We start from the raw sequence: 18,918 nt of genomic DNA, 5'->3' as shown, positions 1-18,918 counted from the left end.
GTCTGTGCAATGAGGCCACAGTGATAAAAGGATGAATGGCCAGGGAAAGGCTCCTCTGGATGGGAACACAGTCATACTGGGAGTCGGGAAGGAGGCAGAGAAGGTACTCTGCGGAAGGGAGCTGATGGGGCACAGAGACAGAAAAAGATCAGGGTGGGGCTGGGCGAATGGGCATCAAGTTCTGGCCTAGCCGTCCTAGTGACTGATCCCAGATCCAAAGAGTCATGCCGAGGAAGAGAAACTAGGGAAGGGTTGGGAATCAGGCAAAGGGGAAAGAGCAGGTAAGGCAAGAAGAATTCTCGCTCCCTTTCAGACACAGAACTCAGTCTACGAGGCACTCTGGTTGTGGGGGAGGACGGGGAGAGGCAAGAAGGTACAGGTAAGGCCATCCTTTTTCTTCTCCAAGGGTGGGAGAGCAGAATGTTCAGTAAAGAGGACACGAGGAAAGCTCCTAAGCCTTTGGAGTGTCAGGAATTCAGTGTCCTTTCAGGGGGGACTGGCTCTATGGGCAACGTGAGCCTGAACACTGTTGCAGGATAATCCAAGGTAAATGAAAACAAGAGTTCTTTGATTTATTTAAAACCCTAATTAGAAGAAATGACAAGCATACTTGGCAAGTTCTGCTTCTCTGGGGAGCCTGGGATGCAATCTGTAAATTGGTATTGGGAAAAATGAAGAATGACATTATCTGGACGTTCCATTAATGTGATTTTAGGGCCAAGTACGGTCTCGACTGCCATGCACATTGACTCCTCTTTTCCTCAAACAGAATACAGGACACTTTGGACACACTGGGAGGGTGGCTCGCTGAAGTCCCCATGCCCCCTTATTGTGGTTCTTCATTATATCAGTAAGTCTCTCTGTGACAACAGGATTTCAAAATCCTGGACCGAGGAGCAAAAATGCCACACATCGGGAGGAGTCTGTGGTCCAAAGGTCATCTCAAAGCTACCTCACAGGGTCTGCTGCAGGGAGAGCTCCCTCTCTGGTAAAGGGGCCAGGGCGCAGCCTGAGGACTATTGGCCCATGTCAGAAGGTCATGACCCTCATCTGCCAAGGTCCTATGTGTTTGTATGCTGTGTCCTCTGGACAGACAAGGACTCAGTGAGGGTTAAACCCCTCTGAGATAGCCCCTTACCAACAACACCCTAGATTCTAAATGCCAGACGTACCTCAGAATATCTGAAAGAAAAAGGAGCAGGAACAACAGGAGGTTGGGTAGAGAACTCAGGTCAATGAGTGCTCTGAATTTCCTCACACAGTGCTCAACACATACCTATACACCTAGACGCGTGTGTGTCCGTCCTCTGGAGCCATGATGGCCTGAGGTGCCTTACATAAATGAGTTTCCCATGTGGCTAAAACAATCTGTTAACTTCTGACTTGTCCAAAGCATTTTTATAAAGACTGACTCAATAAATACTTGTAGCCATCACTATGAAGATAATGCGATGCTAAGTGCAGTGTAGGAATTAAAGAGGAAGGAGCTTCTGTCCTTCCTAGGAAAAGCTGGCAAGCCACTGGAGAAGACAAGAAGGACTTGGGGGTGGGGGAAAGGGAAGATCACGACCAGAGAAGGCCACACACGGCTAAATGCTAAATGAACCGCTCAGACAACGAAAGCCGTCATTCGGGGAAGGTAAGACCTCAGAGGCTGAGTCACTACGAAGGACCTAACAGAGAAGCAAATTCTGGAATTGGGCCTTAAAAGATGTATTTATTGCAGAAATTGAGGACACTTTAGCAGAGAGCAATCCAAAATCTCATTATGTAGCTGATGCTAAGAGCTCCGAAGGCTGGCATAGGCATATTCAGCGGGGCACAGAGTCACTGGGCTCAAAGGGGTCCGCTGGCTTGGGTTCTTGGATGCCAGGTTGAGGTACGGAGTATGGAGACGTCAACGTGTGTGCCCAGGTGGAGGATCAGGTGGGACAGGATATCCGCAGAGGGGAGGAGTAGGAAGAATGGCCGTGTTAAGAAGCCACAGGAGCTGATTCACGAGGGGCTAGAAGACAAATGGCAAAGCAGAACTCTTCCCAAGAGGTCCCAGGGTTAAAAACTGTAGAGTCATAGGGGCGCCTGGGTGGCTCAGTTGGCTGAGCGTCTGATCCTTGGTTTTTGGCTCAAGTCAGGAACTCAGGGTCATGAGATAGAGCCCCACATTGGGCTCTGCACTCAGTGGAGAGTTTGCTTCTCTCATTCTCTCTCCCCCTGCTCTTCCCCCCAATTTCTGTTCTCATTCTAAAATAAATAAATAAATAAATATTTTTTAAAAAAATGTAAAGTTACTAAAAGGAGATTTCTGTTTTTCCTAAAATCCAACACCAAGCCAGACACAAACCAAGAGCCTAGTAGACATTCAGGAAGGGAGGGAGGGGGGAAAGAAGGATTTGCAGAGAAGGGCTTTCTCCCTTCCAAGCCCCCCAACCCAGCCCGAATCTGGAGAACTGGTGGCTTTGGGATCATGAGACAAAACCTCCAGTGGGACAGAGGCATTTTCCCAATAGGCAACCCCAAAAGACAAAAAAAGGCACCTTACAGGGACAGAACACCTCTCCACACAAAGGGAAAACAGGGTAGAAGCTTCATGGTGATTACAGCTGCACTACTTTCATGTCACAAATGAGACACCTTCTGGGGAGGCTTGGGGCCACAGGATGGCAAGGCTACTGCGCAGAAGACTGAGGTCTTACATAAGTGGGTAGAGCTAAGAACAAAAAGTCTGTGTTACTGCTGCCCGTGTTATGCTACCCATCTCTACAGGCAAGTTAAATCGGAATCTACTTGGATAATGGTTGTGGGGGTGGGGAGGAAACATGCTGGACAAAATTGGGGCCAGCAAGTAGGCCAGTCTTCCCAAATAGAAGTCCCGGTTAGGTGGTGCTGATCGGGCCAGGAAGGTGACTCTAAGACTGCTTGAATCCTTAAATCCAGGCTGAGAAATACAAATTTTTTAACCTAATTGGCCAAAGAACACTGACGAAGGAGGCCAAAAATAATCATGTAATCTGGTGACCTGATGTGGCACTATCTGAAAGCAGAAGGAAGACAAAAGGAGAGGAGATAAAGTAATTAATTAATTCCGTCAATCAGTGACTACCAAGCACCTAGGAGGTGTGAAACCCTGGGGACAGAGCAGTAAACAAAACATCAATGAAACTTTTTTTTTAATCTCATGGGGATTACTTTATGGTAAGACAGACAATAAACAAATAAACATGGTACATAAATAGAATATATAATATGTTCATAGATTCAAGTGCTAAAGAGAAAAATTAAAGAGAGAACAAAGCATGGGAGAAATACCAAGAGTAGAGGGAAGCTGAACTTGTCCAGGAGAGGTCTCAATGAGAAGACACATTTTGAGAAACACCAGCAGAAGTATGGGATTTGCCTGAGGTGATATCTAAGGGGAGAACATTCTGGGCAAAGGGACCAACAGCAAGTATAAACCCAGAGGCATGAGGGCCTTGGGATGTTTAAAGAGGGACCGAGGGGTCTGTGTTGTTGGACAAAACGAGGCAGAGATGAGGCCACACAACAATGGCAGCCAGATTATAGGGGGTCATCTTGCAAATCATGGTTAAGACCCGCTCTTCTTCTAAACGAGAAAAAGTCGTCAGAGGTCACAGTGATATCTCACGTATTAAGCCATGAGGGCTTGAACTGGAGTGACCACAAGAGCAGGAGAGAAGGCGGAGACACACGAGTGTTTAAGGGATAAAGCAGATCTGCTCACCAGTCCCATGCAGGCTTCCAGTAAGCCCAACACACATGGCTCCCATCTGGGCCCTATGTCTTCCAATAGCGTCACTGCTCGCAAAGGACAGCCTTGCTCTCACTCTAGCCCCCCCACCCCACCTCGCCACTGGGCCTGCCAGCCGACTACACAGACTATGGGGTCTCCTACTGCGTTAAGTGGCGAGTGCCTCACAGGTCCTGCAGTAAAACTCACTTCACATGCTTTTCAAACACCCCATTTTGTTGTGTTCTCAAGAGCATGTTCTCTGAAGCAGTGTGGACATGAAGCATTTGCATTTCTAGAGCTGCCCTGCCCTGAGTACCTCAGCTATGCCAGTAAATCTGGAGGGTCAGCACCACGCCCCCAACCCCATGAGGCACACGGCTGTTGACTGGCAGCTTCCCTGGAGACGCATAAAGAAGGAAAGGAAAGCACCTTCTCTTGGACTGTTCTGACACAAATGCAAGTCTCCTATTTCCTCAACTGTCGAGGTTGATTTTTCACTTGAAGAGAAAGAAAACCCAAATGTTGGAGCAGGAAACCAAGGGAAGGGGACAGACATGGGGACAGTCCCCACTGAATGTGGGGACTGAAACATCTCATGAAGACCCTCCTCCCGTAAAGCGGGCCATCGGGGCTCACCAGAGAAACACTGCGTGGAAACCAAACTGCTAGAGAGCGTACGAATTCAAAGACGTTGATGGGTGGTTATGAAGAGCCAGACCCTTGTCCTATGTTGAACACTGTGTTAAGGTCGGTAAAAATTACGGTGAGGATGACACAGGGTTCAGTTTAAGTGTGGGGAGCAAAGGGGAGATGCTTGCTTAGATCTTGGGCAAGAATGTGTACCAAATTCTAATAATCTGGTTTAAAAGTGGCTTATGCTAGTGAATTCAAGGCATTTTTCTCTAATGGAAAAACAAAAGTGGTAGGTGCTGGTGCATTGCCCTAGAAAGCTACGCAAACGTCTCAGGAGGGGGTCCACATCCTGGAACTCTGTGGAGTTTAACGCGCACTCACCGCTCCTTTTGCAGCTCTGTGGAACACGCAGGTGCAGCCACACAGATGTGAAGCAAATACACGCTGCTGTCGCCACTTGTGGAAAGCGCGGTGAGTGGCCTGACAAATCCGCGCGAGTCTGACGGAGAGCGAGCAACATGGCGGCCTCTGAGAGGCGGCGGGGCGGGCGGAAGCGCGGGGCGCGCCTTCACTGGCGGCGCGAGACTGCTTAGGCGTTCCTTCTGCCGCCTCCTTCACAGTCCCAATGCATTAAAAAAGGATTTCAGCCTAATGAGCTAGAAGACATCTTCAAAAATCCATAATTCTATTTCCCGCTCTTGGTTGTCATTTTACCCAAGGAGCCTTCATATTTCTGTAACTATAACTATTGACTTTCTCTGTACTTTATCACTCTCATCTCTTGTTTTTGCCTTTTTTTTTTTGCTTTTACCTGCTTGCCTTTTCTCCTATTACTACTTTTTCCCCCATTCATTTCCTCTATGCTTCTCAGCGTAAGTGTCTGCAGGTCTTAGCTAACAGGATCAAAGCCAAAGAGTCAATTGGCTCTCTTCCTATTTTTGGTTCTTTCCAGATGATTTTTGTGGCTATTGCCTGTTGAATTTTTAGACTCTTTTCAAGTTGTCTCACGTCAAAGTTGCCATGCATCTTACAGATTAACTGAACTGTTACTAGATGGGCAAAAAATGTATGGAAGTAGGATTGTAAGTACACAGACATTAATAAGTTGGTATTTACACAGTAAGAGCCCTACACACCCAAAGAGATGTACATTTATGAATTTTAAGCCGATAGATACGAGCATGGGTTAGACATACTACAGAAGTCTGAATAAAAATCAATAGGAAATGGTGTGCCAATGTTGTCTTAATGGCTCTTTCTAGTTCTGAGGTAGGATGTCAAGTGTGTAGAGATCTGAGACTCAATATAAACTAGAAAGCACTTGCCTTTCAATTCCTGCTGGTGCAATAGCACTATATACATTCCCTAACCTGCTGCATAAATCCTAAAATGTCCTCATTATCAGTTTATATTGTGGAAATACAGGAGTTTTTTTGTTTTGTTTTTCTTTAGTTCACAGCCTGAGATTTGTAAAAAATAATTTAGATACATTTGCCTTAATATGGAATACCGTACCTGCTTAAGAAGCCATCTTGAGCTGGGTAAATATTCTTTCATTGTCATTTCCTATATCCCAAGCTCTTGGGGACATTATTAGGATAAAGCCTCCAAGCCAGTCTAGCCCAGGGAGACGACCTCAGCCACAGTTCACCCAACACTATATTCCCAATTGGCGATGTAGTTCTCACTCACATACACATACCTACCCATATCATTTTTCAGTGAGGACATCATTACCAAACATTGTGTTTACCGGTACAGCTGGTAGTAGGATATACACATTATGTGCACTGTAAACACAGCTCACTTCAGCCCTGCAAGGCGATAACTTCACGCATCTCATGACTGAGGAGCTGAGACCCTACAAAATGGAGCAACTCACCCAAGATAGATTAGCTAGGCATGCTAATCACGCATCTCATGACTGAGGAGCTGAGACCCTACAAAATGGAGCAACTCACCCAAGATAGATTAGCTAGACCTGGGTCTTTCTGGCTCAAAAAAAGAAAAGTGATGGGTGCTGATGGGTTGCAATAGAAAGTTTCATTAATCTCTTAGGAGGGGTCCACATCGTGGAAGTCAATGGAGTTTAATGGGTACTTAACCTTTCTACTTCAACTTACTACTTCCCTGTCATTTTCCTTACTGGTGAAGGATTAGGGGAACAAGATTGATGAAGATAAATATATTTGACATTGCTTCAGATGATCCATTCTCATGAGAACCCCACGGGGATGGATTACAGACCATCAAACCGTGACCACCTATGCCAAGAATTTTAAACACCAGTCTTGAACTTCTAGGAGAATCAAATAAGATGGGTTGCCTTGGGCATGACACTAGCTATAACAAGGCTTAATACCCACAAGAGCCTACTAAGTAGTGAGTATTGAGTCTCCCTGCTGAAGAGCCTGAGAAGGAGGCAGGAATTCAAACATCCTGGATGCTAAGTATGATGATACTTAAATGGCAGGGTTTGATCTGGTGACAGGTGTCCATGTCTGTATGTGTGTCTCTCTCAATAATCCCATTGCTAAACCCATTCATTCCATGAAAAATGGCAGGATAACTACTCACTGTTGTCACTGTTCTCAGGACTGAGGATCCAGGACAGTACAACACAGGCCCAGTCCCTGAGTTACATGGGACCTCCATGTTCTAGGGTACAGATACAGGCAAGTAGATGAGTGATTTAAAAGAATAAATAAATAATAGAAAGTGACCCATGCTATTTAAGATCAAGAGAATGGATAAGGGTCACAGAGTTGAGGGATGGCTAGTCATTTCACTTCATGAGATCCATCCTCTCTTTTATTCAGTGAGAGACATGTGCTGATTATAAGGCCCTCCCTCCAAGGTTCATACTCTGGTGTTGCCTTTCCGGGATCAGTTTTGACAACCTATGGCAGCCATTTCCATGAAAGGAGGAATGACGGTAGTGGATGATTTTTACCATGTGTTTGTGACTTGCCATGCAATTAATTGCTATATATGCATCATCTTATTTCAGCTTCACAAAAATGGTAAAAAGCAGGTATTGCCCACATTTTTTTTTTTAAAAGAAGGTTATGTTGTCCAGGAGGACTGACCATTTTATTAATGTGAAATGTTCTTTTTTTTTTTTTAAAGATTTTATTTATTTGTCAGAGAGAGAGCGAGCGAGAGCGAGCACAGGCAGACAGAGTGGAAGGCAGAGTCAGAGGGAGAAGCAGGCTCCCTGCGGAGCAAGGAGCCCGATGTGGGACTCGATCCCAGGATGCTGGGATCATGACCTGAGCCGAAGGCAGCTGCTTAACCAACTGAGCCACCCAGGCGTCCCTTGCCCACATTTTTAAAGATAGGAAACCAAGGTAATGGCCAACATTGCACAACTAGAAAATCCCGAGCCTGGATTCAAAGCCAGATCACCACTTGTTGCCCAAGCCCACACACCTCCTCAAATGAAGGCATCAAAGCCAGCTTTTCCAACTTCATGTGTTTTCATGTCACTGCCCTCTAAAATCTCTATCTGCCTGGTCTATGAGGCAGGGACCAAAAACAACAACAAGCTCCTAAAAATCAGAGACAATGTCCACTTAGGAGCTGATAGTAAGTCTGGGGACAGCTGATGCAAATAATGTTTCAGCCAAGACTGGGGCCTCTGAGCAACAAGAATATTGATTACGTTCTATTTTCTGGGTCTCTGCACTGAGGAACAGTGGAAAAGGGAAAGCATTTCTATGTACCTGGGCATTGCCTAGGTGAGATGTAAACCCTACATTCAGTCAGATGCAAATTATCTTTATTAACAGGGCTGTGCCAGCATTAAATAACAACACTGCTCTGCACAAACATATAGCCTCCTACAAACACAGCCTCAATCTAAAATGACCATTGCAGAGGAGATGGTTATTGTCAGAGGCTCAAACTCTACAAATGAAATATGTGTGCACATGCGCACACACACACATACACTTGGCTTAATGAAAGTTTAGTATAAAGACAAAACAATGCAGCAAGATAAAGACAAGGTATGAAACTCTGGATGGTGAATAAGCTTCTCGGACGTTCTTCCACCTTTAAGTGGGCAGGAACTGCCTTCACGAGGAGCCCAAAGGGTTACTGTTATGGACTAACACTGACAAGTCCTAGGAGAGTGGCAAAATGATGTGAGTACTTCTCAGACTTCCGCTGAATGCTGAGATCCCACAAGATGTCATAGGTGTTCTGTGGGGAAGTAATGGACTCAGCAATCATCCCTTCCCCCGAGGGAAAATGTAGGAAATTCTGCACATCTTAGGTGTTTCTTAGAGCTTCATAACACATATTTGTATATCATAGGTGCTCAGTGTTTTCGAAACTTATTTGGTCATGAGCCTGCTTTAATGAAGGATACCCCAGATTGTTTTCTTAGGAGTTTAGTGCTCTCCAGAACATGATTTTGTTTCCAAAAAAAAAAAAAGACTGTGCAAAAAGGGAATGATACTATTGATCCAGGGTCACCTAGGAGTTGAGAATCCTGAAGTCCTCTGGGCACTCTAACCCACCACTGCGTCTGTTGCATGAAGTGGGCAGGATCAGTGAGATACTCCCCTCGAGTGTATGCACAGCACCATGGGCCAAATAACCACACTAACGACAACAATAGCTATCACAGTAACAACGGCTAACATTCGCTGAGGGCCAGCCACATGCCAGACACAGTTCACTGTGTGCACTTGGATGATCTCATGCAAATGTCCAACCATCTGGCTGGACACACGTGGAGAACCAACACCTGCACCCATGGGAACACCCCACGCCCTTCCTCCACTCGCATCCACTGACCGGGGGTCAGGAACGGAGAATCTGTCGATGCAAATGCTTTCTCAAAACTATTTCTGTTGATGGCTCAGCTCTCCCTGAGTCATTCCGATTCATTAGCTCCTCCATATCCTAATGCAGGGAGAGACCTCTGGCAGACAGCAGCTTTGGCAGCTCCCTGGAGATGGTGTCTTCGAGGCTGGCACCCAAACAACATGAAGCTGCCTCAGCCTCCTGGGCTTTACTGCCCCCCTCGTAGTTCCCTCTGACAGCCCCCGCCCCACTCAGCCAAGCCGCCATCTGGGGGTCGAGCCCCTCAGTCTGCCACGCTGGACCCCTGGCATGCGAGGGGGCACCCAGCAGGCAGCCTGATGCATTCCAGGGCTTGAGTCCAGCATTGGTCTGGACCCGCCAGCCCTGACTGCACAGATGGGCAGAGAGGCCCAGCAGTGTGTGCTGGACCCTGCTTTGCCTACTCACCCACAGCACAGGCACACGAAAGAGCATCTGCACAGGCTGCTGTCCAGTGGAACCATATTCCAGAGATGAAATAAACAGTGTGTGCCCAGGTCCATCTTTTTTTTTTCTTCTAAGCAACAAAAAGCTGAAAGCGTTCTTCAAATAGGGCAGGGAGCTACCTCATGTGTAATTTTACAAGTTTCTTCCAAGGATCCAGTGAAGTGGGCAGCCTCCTTGTGAGTGGGTACTGGGATACAGAGGTGAGACTTCTGGTCTACCAGTAAGGAGATGATTTGCATAATTAGTTGGTCCCACCCATGACCTAGGGAGACTGTGGATATTACACACAGCAGCAAAATGACAAGGTAAAAGTTTAAGTCTTAGTGTTGGGGTTAGCAGGAGAATCCCAAACATAAGGTCTTGTTGAGAGCAAAGTCCAATGAAACCACTCATTAGCTCGTTCAGCTCCATGACCTTGAATTTTAAGTAGGGACAGGAGAAAACTAGAAAGGACATTGATGTTTGTCAACTAATTTCATCCCTCTACCAATTCTGAGAGGCAGATACAATCAACACCACTTTACAGGAGGACCTGGGGCTCAGAGAAGTTGGGCAGAGGCAGGATTTTGATCCAGATCTTACTTGTCTCTAGATCTGCATGGTTCTTTACTCTCCACACCCCCCACGCCCATATTACATGGCCTCCCTAATGAAATTCATTCATTTACTCAAGAAAATTCTCTTTGTTAAGCTTCCAGCAATATTGGAAGACACCTTAGCACGAAGGTCAGGTGGGGGTGGCCATTTTAGCTATACTTTACCCACAAAGAAAAGACTAAAGCAAAACACTTGAACAAAACAGTAACAAAAGGAAAACAGTACCCATCAGCCTACCCACAAACACAAGGTGACATAAGCCCATTTAAAAATAGAAAAGATATCTGGTAACAGCGCTCTGAAGTCTGACAGCTCCTTTTTTCTCTCACCCAACCTACACGTTCTCACTCACCTAACGTCTAACTACTCTCTTCCCCGCAGCTCTCAGTGGCGGGCGCCTCCCTGCCTGTCTGCTCACTTATCCAGAAAACCACAAATGTCTCAATGAAATCTTTAGTCAAGGCTGTTTGCAGTAGACCTCCGGGTGTATGCCCACCTGTGAGCCTTGCGGAGGAGCCACGAGGCCAGGTAAGTCACCTTACAGGACAGCCACTGCGTGTGTTTCCTGGGACTGCTCTAACCGAGGCCCACAAAGTGGGTAGCTTAAAACAACAGAAATGTATAGTCTCACAATTCTAGAGGGTTGACATCTGAAATCGAGGTACCCACAGGGTTGAGATACTTGTAGGGGCTCAGAGGGAGAATCTGTTCCGTGCCTCCCTCTCAGTTTCTGATGACAGACAGCCTGCGGTCCTTGGTGCTCCTTGGGGTATAGCTCCCTCACTCCAGACTCTACCTCCTTCCCTATGCATTGCTGGGTGTCCTCTTCTTCTTAGAAGGCCACTTGTCACACTTGAGCAGGCACCTTAACTAAGCATCTCTGCAACAGCCCTATTTCCAAACAATGTCATAATCCAAGTACTGCGGATTAGGACTGCGGCATCTGTCGGGGGAGCACAATTCAACCCCTAACAGCCACCTTATACCAGTCCCCTTCGTTGGGTCCTGACACTCTTTATGAAAGAGAACAGGGGCCTTCTGCTCCTCTACCTGACACAGACAGTCATCTGTAGAGTCATCTTGCTCTTAACGTATTCACACCCTGTGCCACCCAACAGAAACTCCGATGTGGTCAATCCCGGCTGGGATCAACCACTCCAGAAAATAAAATTAAAAAGAGTTGATAAGTTCACAATTCTCACCCAGCAATAAGAACCGGTGAGGCTGATCCTAGTGAAAACAGTTTAAATCAGGAAATGGAGGCAAAATCGGTGACATTTGTCTGAAGGTCACTCTGCATGGGTGGAACAGCAGGTTTTCGGACCCAGGTCAGTCTCACAAAACACATTTCCTTCCCACGTCCCAGAGAGCCCATCTCTGTCTACCCAAGTAGACGCAGGTTGTGGACCCTGACTACGGTTGTTGGGTGCATCAACGTATCAAAGTAGACAAGTGTAATTTCAGTGTCAAAATAGGTGTGCACTAGTATGTGCTCTATTGACTATTAACGGAGGTGTGAATTTCTTTAGAAGCCAGTATGTGGCTGAGCGTCTTTGTGTATACTATCAACAACGCACGAGAAGGGTTTCTACCTACCACACTGTGATACTGTCATTTCCAGTTACTGGTCGCTCTCCACACTCACTGTCTGCAGTTCCGGGCACAGGCACCCAGCCCACAAACACTTCCAGAATAAATGAAGGAAGAAATGTCCACCTCAACACATAGCACCAAAAGGAAGTGGTCCTAGTTGGGATTTTATTTCAGTTCTTCCCCCCCATAATTGTGTTTGGGAAACAGTGATCCTTCTGCTCCAATTTCATTACTGCTGCCTCCCTATCCCTTTCTTCTCTCTAGGCCAGAAAAAGAAACAGTTACTAATTTGGGGACTGTAGCTGATTTAGGAACAACTTTAATCCCATTAAATTTCTGCTCACAGACATTCTACAGTATTAAATGTTGTCACTAGAGAAATGCAGAAGATGAAGGATTTTAAAGGTCATCTGGTTCAGCCCCAAGGCTTTGGAGTAAACCCTCCCACAAACGTCTTTGTGTCCTATGAGGCCACTGCCTTGCTTTCAATACCCTCCAATACCAGCCCCAAATATCAGTCCATAGGGCAGCAGGAAGTCCTGGATTTGCAGGACGGCTTTGGTTTTAAAGAGACTATTGCAATGTCCATATAAGTCAGGGTGGCCGTCTCAGTGTCCCTGATGCAGTTCTGGTTTATTCTTAATGTTACGGCGCCCTTCCTGCCAGGAGCTTCTTTCACCCCTGAAATGGTCTTGCTTTAGACGACTTGTTACGTGGCCATGCTCCCTAAGCACACAGGCATTTATAACGTGCACTCCAAGTGTCAGTTCCAAAGACATGGACACGCACAGCCCCCATCTGTCCTTTTTTCCATTCTTACCTAGCACATGCCCTCTGGTGTGACCATGCATGTCTGATGATCGCCTCCTCCCTTGTTGAATGCTTGTTCCTGCCTCTGAGTTTCCTAATGTTCCTCTCCCTTCCTGAATGTTCTCCTGCCCCACCACTTATGTAAATCTTACCCATCCTTCAAACTGTGCTTAAGCCCCACTGCCATGAAGCTGCCTCTGTCTACCTCAACCCACACTGATTCCTCCCTTCTCTTAACTTCTACCAGTGACATTTGCTTTGCTAAAATAAGGTAAGGAGGGAAAGGCACATCTTTGGTAATGGACTCACTCCTCCTCTGAACGCTCCGCCTGTACATTGCTTAGAAGCCTGCGGGTAGTACCTGGTCCTGGCAGTTTGGTCCTTATCTCAACAGGCTGGCTATCTTCAAAAGTGCCTCATTGAAAGGAATGAGATTATGATGCAGAATCCATTTGCACCTGCTTTTTTCTTACCAAATGGTTGTTCAGCTATTTAGCTACAAACAGAACATTGAAACTGGAGGCTCTCTTGGAGATTAACTTGCCTAACCTCTTACCCAAAGCCGATGTGCACCCCTCCCCCCACACTCAGCAGCCTTGAAAGATGGCGATCCGGCTTGTTGGTAAACACATCATTTCAGCCTGTCTCTCTAGAAACCTTGATCCTTTGCTGGATAGCTCTGGTTGTTAAAGCTCTTCCTTGTAATAGAGTATTTCTCAAAGTTAAGCCTGTGGACCATCTGCACCGTAGTTATTTGAGGGGCTTGCTAAAATTGCAGATTCCCAAGTCCAGCTCCAACATATTGAATCAGCGTTTGGAGCAAGGAGAGAAATAGTCATCTACATTGTTAACAGGTTTTCCAGGTGATATTTATGATCCATGTAAGATTCGCTGCTAGAGTCAATGGATTCTTATGGAGAATTCAGTTCTACCTTCCTAACGACAGAGAGCAAGACCCTCCCCTCTTCTTGAAGGCAGGTCTTTCAACACTGGAAGAGGTCAGTTCTCTACCTCCCTTCATTAATACTCTTCGGCAATCCAGGTCATTTCACTCTTACTCCTACTACAAAGCTCCCTACCCTGAACCAAGTGGAGCGCACGCCTCCCGGACTTTCCCTTCCTGCCAATGTCCCCCCTCCCCTGCCAAATATGATGCCCAGACTGAGAGAGAGAGCTAGCTTTGTAATGCTTTCACTACACGCTGACAATTTTCTGAAGTACAGCTGACTCCTGGACAGTGTGGGGGTTCAGGGCACCAACCTCTTGTGCAGACAAAAATCCAAATATAACTTCTGACTCCCTAAAACTTAACTTCTATAGCCTGCCCTTGACTGGAAGCCTTACTGATAACATAAACATTCGACTAACACATATTTTGTATGCTATGCACTGTATGCTTATGATACAGTAAGTTGTAGATAATAGTTTTAAAAAATCATAAGAGACAGGGCACCTGGGTGGCTCAGTGGGTTAAAGTCTCTGCCTTCGCCAGGTCATGATCCCAGGGTTCTGGGATCGAGTGCCGCACAGGGCTCTCTGCTCAGCAGGGAGCCTGCTTCCTCTTCTCTCTCTGCCTGCCTCTCTGCCTACTTGTGATCTGTCTGTCAAGTAAATAAATAAAATCTTTTTTAAAAAATCATAAGACAAAATAATTTACTGTAGTTATAGTACTATCCTGTATTTATCAGAAATATTTCACATATAAGTGAACCTTATGGTTCAGATCCATGTTGTTCAAGTGTCAGCTGTTTTATCAATTTACACTCTAATGAGCTGACAGTGAGAATATCCATTTTGACTTAAACTAAGCTGCAGGTATTTTAATTTCGTAAATCTTTGCTAATTTAATGGGCACATGACCTTGACTCCTTATAGTTGTTTTATTTTGGGTGACTTCTAAAAATATGTTTCATATATATATTGGGATTGGTAGTTCTTTTGAGAATTGTCTGCTTCTCTCTTTTCTGTTTTTGTTGTTGTTGTTTTAATTTTTAACGCATTGTGTCAGTTGCGGTGGTAAGTAAATCCTTTCAGTGCATTATCTCCTGTAATGTTCCAAACACTCCCCCCACTCTGTAGATGAAGAAACTGAGCCTTCAGGAGCCTATAATGAGAAAACACAGACCTTCTGCTTCCTCACGGATTCATCCCTTCTTTCATCAACATTGTTTTTTTGGAGGAGAGCTCTTCACCTTCCAAACGCTTTGTAAAGTGAGTTAACAGAGCTGAGTATTGGAGGTGAAATTTGGAGAAAGATTCAGAAAAGCACCAGGAATATTCATAATGCTGTTTTCTCCTGCTTATACTTACAACTTCCCTTATTGTTGTTTTTCTGGGTATAAAGAGAATAGTGACCAAGTTATAATCAATTGGTGGATAGCAATGTTATTGAGGAGCATAAATCTATCTGTGTATATATTTGCCAAGAGAGGTAATATGTGGCTGACCCTAAAAGACTACCAGAAGAGGATCAAAGGGAATAATTTGGAAATGATGCAGAACTCCTAAACAGTAGCAGCAGAAATTGTTCAAAAGCATATATATAAGTAAAATTGGTCTTCCTTTTTTCCATTTTATATTATCTGATGTCCCAAGACCAGTGTTTTTGCAATTAACTGAGATCCTAAAGTTAATTCATTATTTATAGCATTTCAGTCCAAGTAGCTGAGCAGCTCTTGGTTTTTGGTTAATTCAATCAAAGTTTATGCAATTATACTTTAATTCAAAATACATATGCATAAAGTTGAAATCCTGATATTTAAATCAATTGAATTTACAAGATTAAGAGAAATGCAAACAACCAAGTACAGATCTGAGTTGGAAGCAAAATTCAAAATAATTTTATCCTACCCTCTTTTTCTAAGAAGGTAACCAGTGCCCAAAGGACAGGAGTTCTCAGTATCACACAGTGAGTGCTAATAGTGAGATTCAAATGGAGACCCTGTGCAGCTGGGCCTTTCACTGATCTCTATTCCTAACTTCACTCAAGCAAACCCTGGTCCTCTCAACTCTTATGAAGGTTTCCCAAAAAAACCTATAAACCAGTCATCAGAACAGCTAATGCAATTTTTAAAGTTTTGTTCCTCCAGCTCTGCAATTCCAGCCAGACTGATCAAAGTGCTTGAAGGCTATATTCTTCTAAAAGCTTTAGCGGAAACTCAATTTCTTCTGTATTAGTCATTGATAGAAACCTATTCATTTGTAATTCCAAAGCCCTGCATTTTGCTCCACATCTTTCTTTCATGTAATAAACAAACATAATGAAAGAGAGAAAAAAAAGTGTATTAGATGCCATTTAGGAGGCCCATTTCCCCAAATATGAAGAAACTCATTTTTCTTTCTTCTTTACTCTTCTAGGTTTCCCGTTACTCTCTTTTCAAACCAGTAATTTTGAATTACACAAAAATTTTAAGTTCACTTTCTCAACAATAAAATTTTAGTTCCTCAAAACTTAATGCCTGGCAACCGTGCTCTTTTCACAGAACATAAAGACAACCTTGACATTTAAGCTGATGGTTCTAAATGAGGATACAAAGCAAATTTTAAAAAGCATGGGCTCTTCCAATGTATTTGTTAACTGTCCAGTTTCTAGAACTTCACGCTTGATCCGAATTATAGGCATACCCTGGAGACACCGTGGGTTCCGTTCCAGACCACTGCCATAAAATATCACAATAAAAGGAGTCAAATGAATTTTTTTGCTTCCCAATGCATCAGAAAATTATTATTTACACTATTCTATTAAGTGTGCAATGCCATTACGTCAAAGAAAAAAAAAATGGACAGGCCTTAATTAAAAAATACTTCATCACTACAAGTGCTAACTATTACCTCGGCTCTCCGCCAGTCATAATCACCGATCACAGATGACCATAACAGACAACAATCAGAGTTGGAAATATCACGAGAATTCCCCAAATGCGGCGCAGACACAAAGTCAGCAAAGGCTGTTGGAAAAAAAATGGCGCAGGGGCAGGGTTGCTACAAACCTTTAATCTGTTAAACAAACAAACAAACCAACCGACAACCCCCCCCCCCCCCCCCCGCAGTATCTACAAACTAAAGGACCTTTGCCTGTATTTGCAGCTGGCGCCCAAGGCCAAATCCATGGGTCACCCTGTGCTCACACTCCCCCCTCTACAAGCGAGTCACCCCCTCTCACGGTTACGGTTCCTCCACACAGAGACCTCTCCCCACACACACACCCCGTCCAGAAGCAAACACTCATGCACCTTCCCCCAACACACAAATCCAAACCAACCCTGGGAGTCATCAGAAAGCAGCACCTTCTACCAAAGTTGAACCTGCAGAGCCAAGCCCTGAGGCCATTAAAACCGACCCCTTGAAACCCACGTTGACTGGCCACTGTCTCACAAGGGACAGGCTCTTTCAAACCTCTCCTTGGAGATTCGGGCAAGGTGGCCTCTGTGCTGCCCGGAGACGCCACGTGGCAGCCTTCCCCGGGGCAGGTGAGGGCCCAGAGATCCGAGGAGCACACTCACTGCAAATCTGACTTGGCAGTTCTCCTCTCCCAGGTAACACAGGTCTCCTGAGACGTTGGTCTCCAGCCACAGGTGCTCTCCGTTCACGGCATTCTCCTGGAAGGAAAAGACCCACCTGACTTCAGTTTTCTTTCCAGGCGTAAAGGGGCGAGAGCTCAAATTTAGGTTTTTGGAGGCAAGAAAGTAAGGGCACCCATAGGGTTTAAGCACTTCTCATTTTACCCCTGAAAATATGGCCAGTGCTTGTCCTATCAAAATTTTAGAAATAGAACAGGTCTTTGGTAAAATTTTGTCAAGCCATCACTAAAACAGACATGAGGCCTATGAAAGCTTTATCCATAAGCTGTGATAATCTGTGAAACATATATTAAACAAATAAAGAAAAATCCCTCAAATTGTTCAATGTAAGGTCGTATTTATGCAGGCCCAACACTGCAGATTCCATGACAATCGAGACCAAAATCCTATTAAAAGTTGCCTTTACTTAGCAAATGAGTTAAGAAGGAGGACAGTGGTATTAACGTACTTTAGAGACTGTTTGAAGACATATTTCTATCAGTAATGGGTAAATTATGTTCTAAGGCAGAGGCTTCTTAAAACTTACTCTTAAGTCACTGTGTACTCAAAGCGTAATAAATTGCTACTAATTCACTTTTCCTACTTCAGCAGGGCTTTCACCCATATAACATTAAATTTCTCCAATTGAATTTTTCCTGCTTCTGTAAATGGTCACATCTGATTGCAAACAGAGGTGCTGTGATGGGTGACATGAAACATCCACTCAGGAATGCATAACGTTTCGTCGGGGTGGGTGGGGGAGTGTAATGCTTCTTCAACAGGACGACGAATAGGATTGCACATTCCATCTGGCACACTACCTTAGAAACCTGAGGGATTTGTGTATCAATTGTGTATTTTTTGCTCATTTGCTTGAAAAGGACTCTGAGCTATTAAGGAAAGCACTGGACTCAGCCACAAAGAGATGAAGTTTACTGATCTTGAAGGAAAAGTGTTTTTGTTTGTATCTGATTCATCTGTGGGGCATACCATGGATTTTTTTTCCCCCCATGGGAGATGTTATAGACTGAACTGTGACTCCCCCCAAGTTCATATGTTGAATGTTCATATGTTCCTCAGTATCTGAGGATTAAGCCTTTTAGAGGTAATTAGGTCATGTGGGTGGTGCCCTTATGATTGGGATTAGTGCCCTAATAAGAAAAGACATGAGAGGGATCGTTTCCTCTTTCCATACGTACACTGAGGAAAGGTCATGTGAAGACAGGGTGAGAAGGCATTGCAAGCCAGGCCATCTACAAGCCAGGAAGTAGGTTCTTACCAGGAACTAAAACTACCAGTGCCTTGATCCTGGAGTTCCCAGCCTCCAGAACTGTGAGAAATAAATTCCTGTTGTTTAACCTACCCAATCTATGTATTTTGTTAAATGACTTCAATAAGGAGCTTTATAGAACAGTGAAGTAATATAGAAGTCCATCTTACACGAGTCACCTTTATAATAACTGACTCCAGAAATGTCCACATGACTGCCCTCTGAATCCCAAAGCTGAACATGAAGTAGCAGAAACATATACCGAAGAGAAACTGGAAAAAAATACAAAGTGTCATCTATTTCTTTTTTTTTTTTTAAGACTTTATTTATTTATTTGAGAGAGAGACAGTGAGAGAGAACATGAGCGAGGAGGTCAGAGGGAGAAGCAGACTCCCCATGGAGCTGGG

The 18,918-nt window shown here is 44.8% G+C and overlaps 1 protein-coding gene across 5 annotated transcripts in view; it reads right to left on the bottom strand.

Moving 5' to 3' along the window:
* DGKI (diacylglycerol kinase iota) overlaps positions 1–18,918 on the bottom strand; it is a 440,859-nt gene that overhangs the window by 255,943 nt on the left and 165,998 nt on the right. For all 5 annotated transcript variants that reach the window (XM_032304023.1, XM_032304024.1, XM_032304025.1 and 2 more), the window contains one exon: positions 17,185–17,280. In XM_032304023.1, coding sequence (XP_032159914.1) covers positions 17,185–17,280 — 96 coding nt within the window. The remainder of the gene's footprint in view (positions 1–17,184; positions 17,281–18,918) is intronic.

This window comes from Mustela erminea, chromosome 11 (assembly GCF_009829155.1).
Source record: "Mustela erminea isolate mMusErm1 chromosome 11, mMusErm1.Pri, whole genome shotgun sequence".
NCBI lineage: Eukaryota > Metazoa > Chordata > Mammalia > Carnivora > Mustelidae > Mustela > Mustela erminea.
The sequence above is the reverse complement of the archived record's forward strand: the minus strand, read 5'-3'. Positions and strand labels throughout refer to the sequence as shown.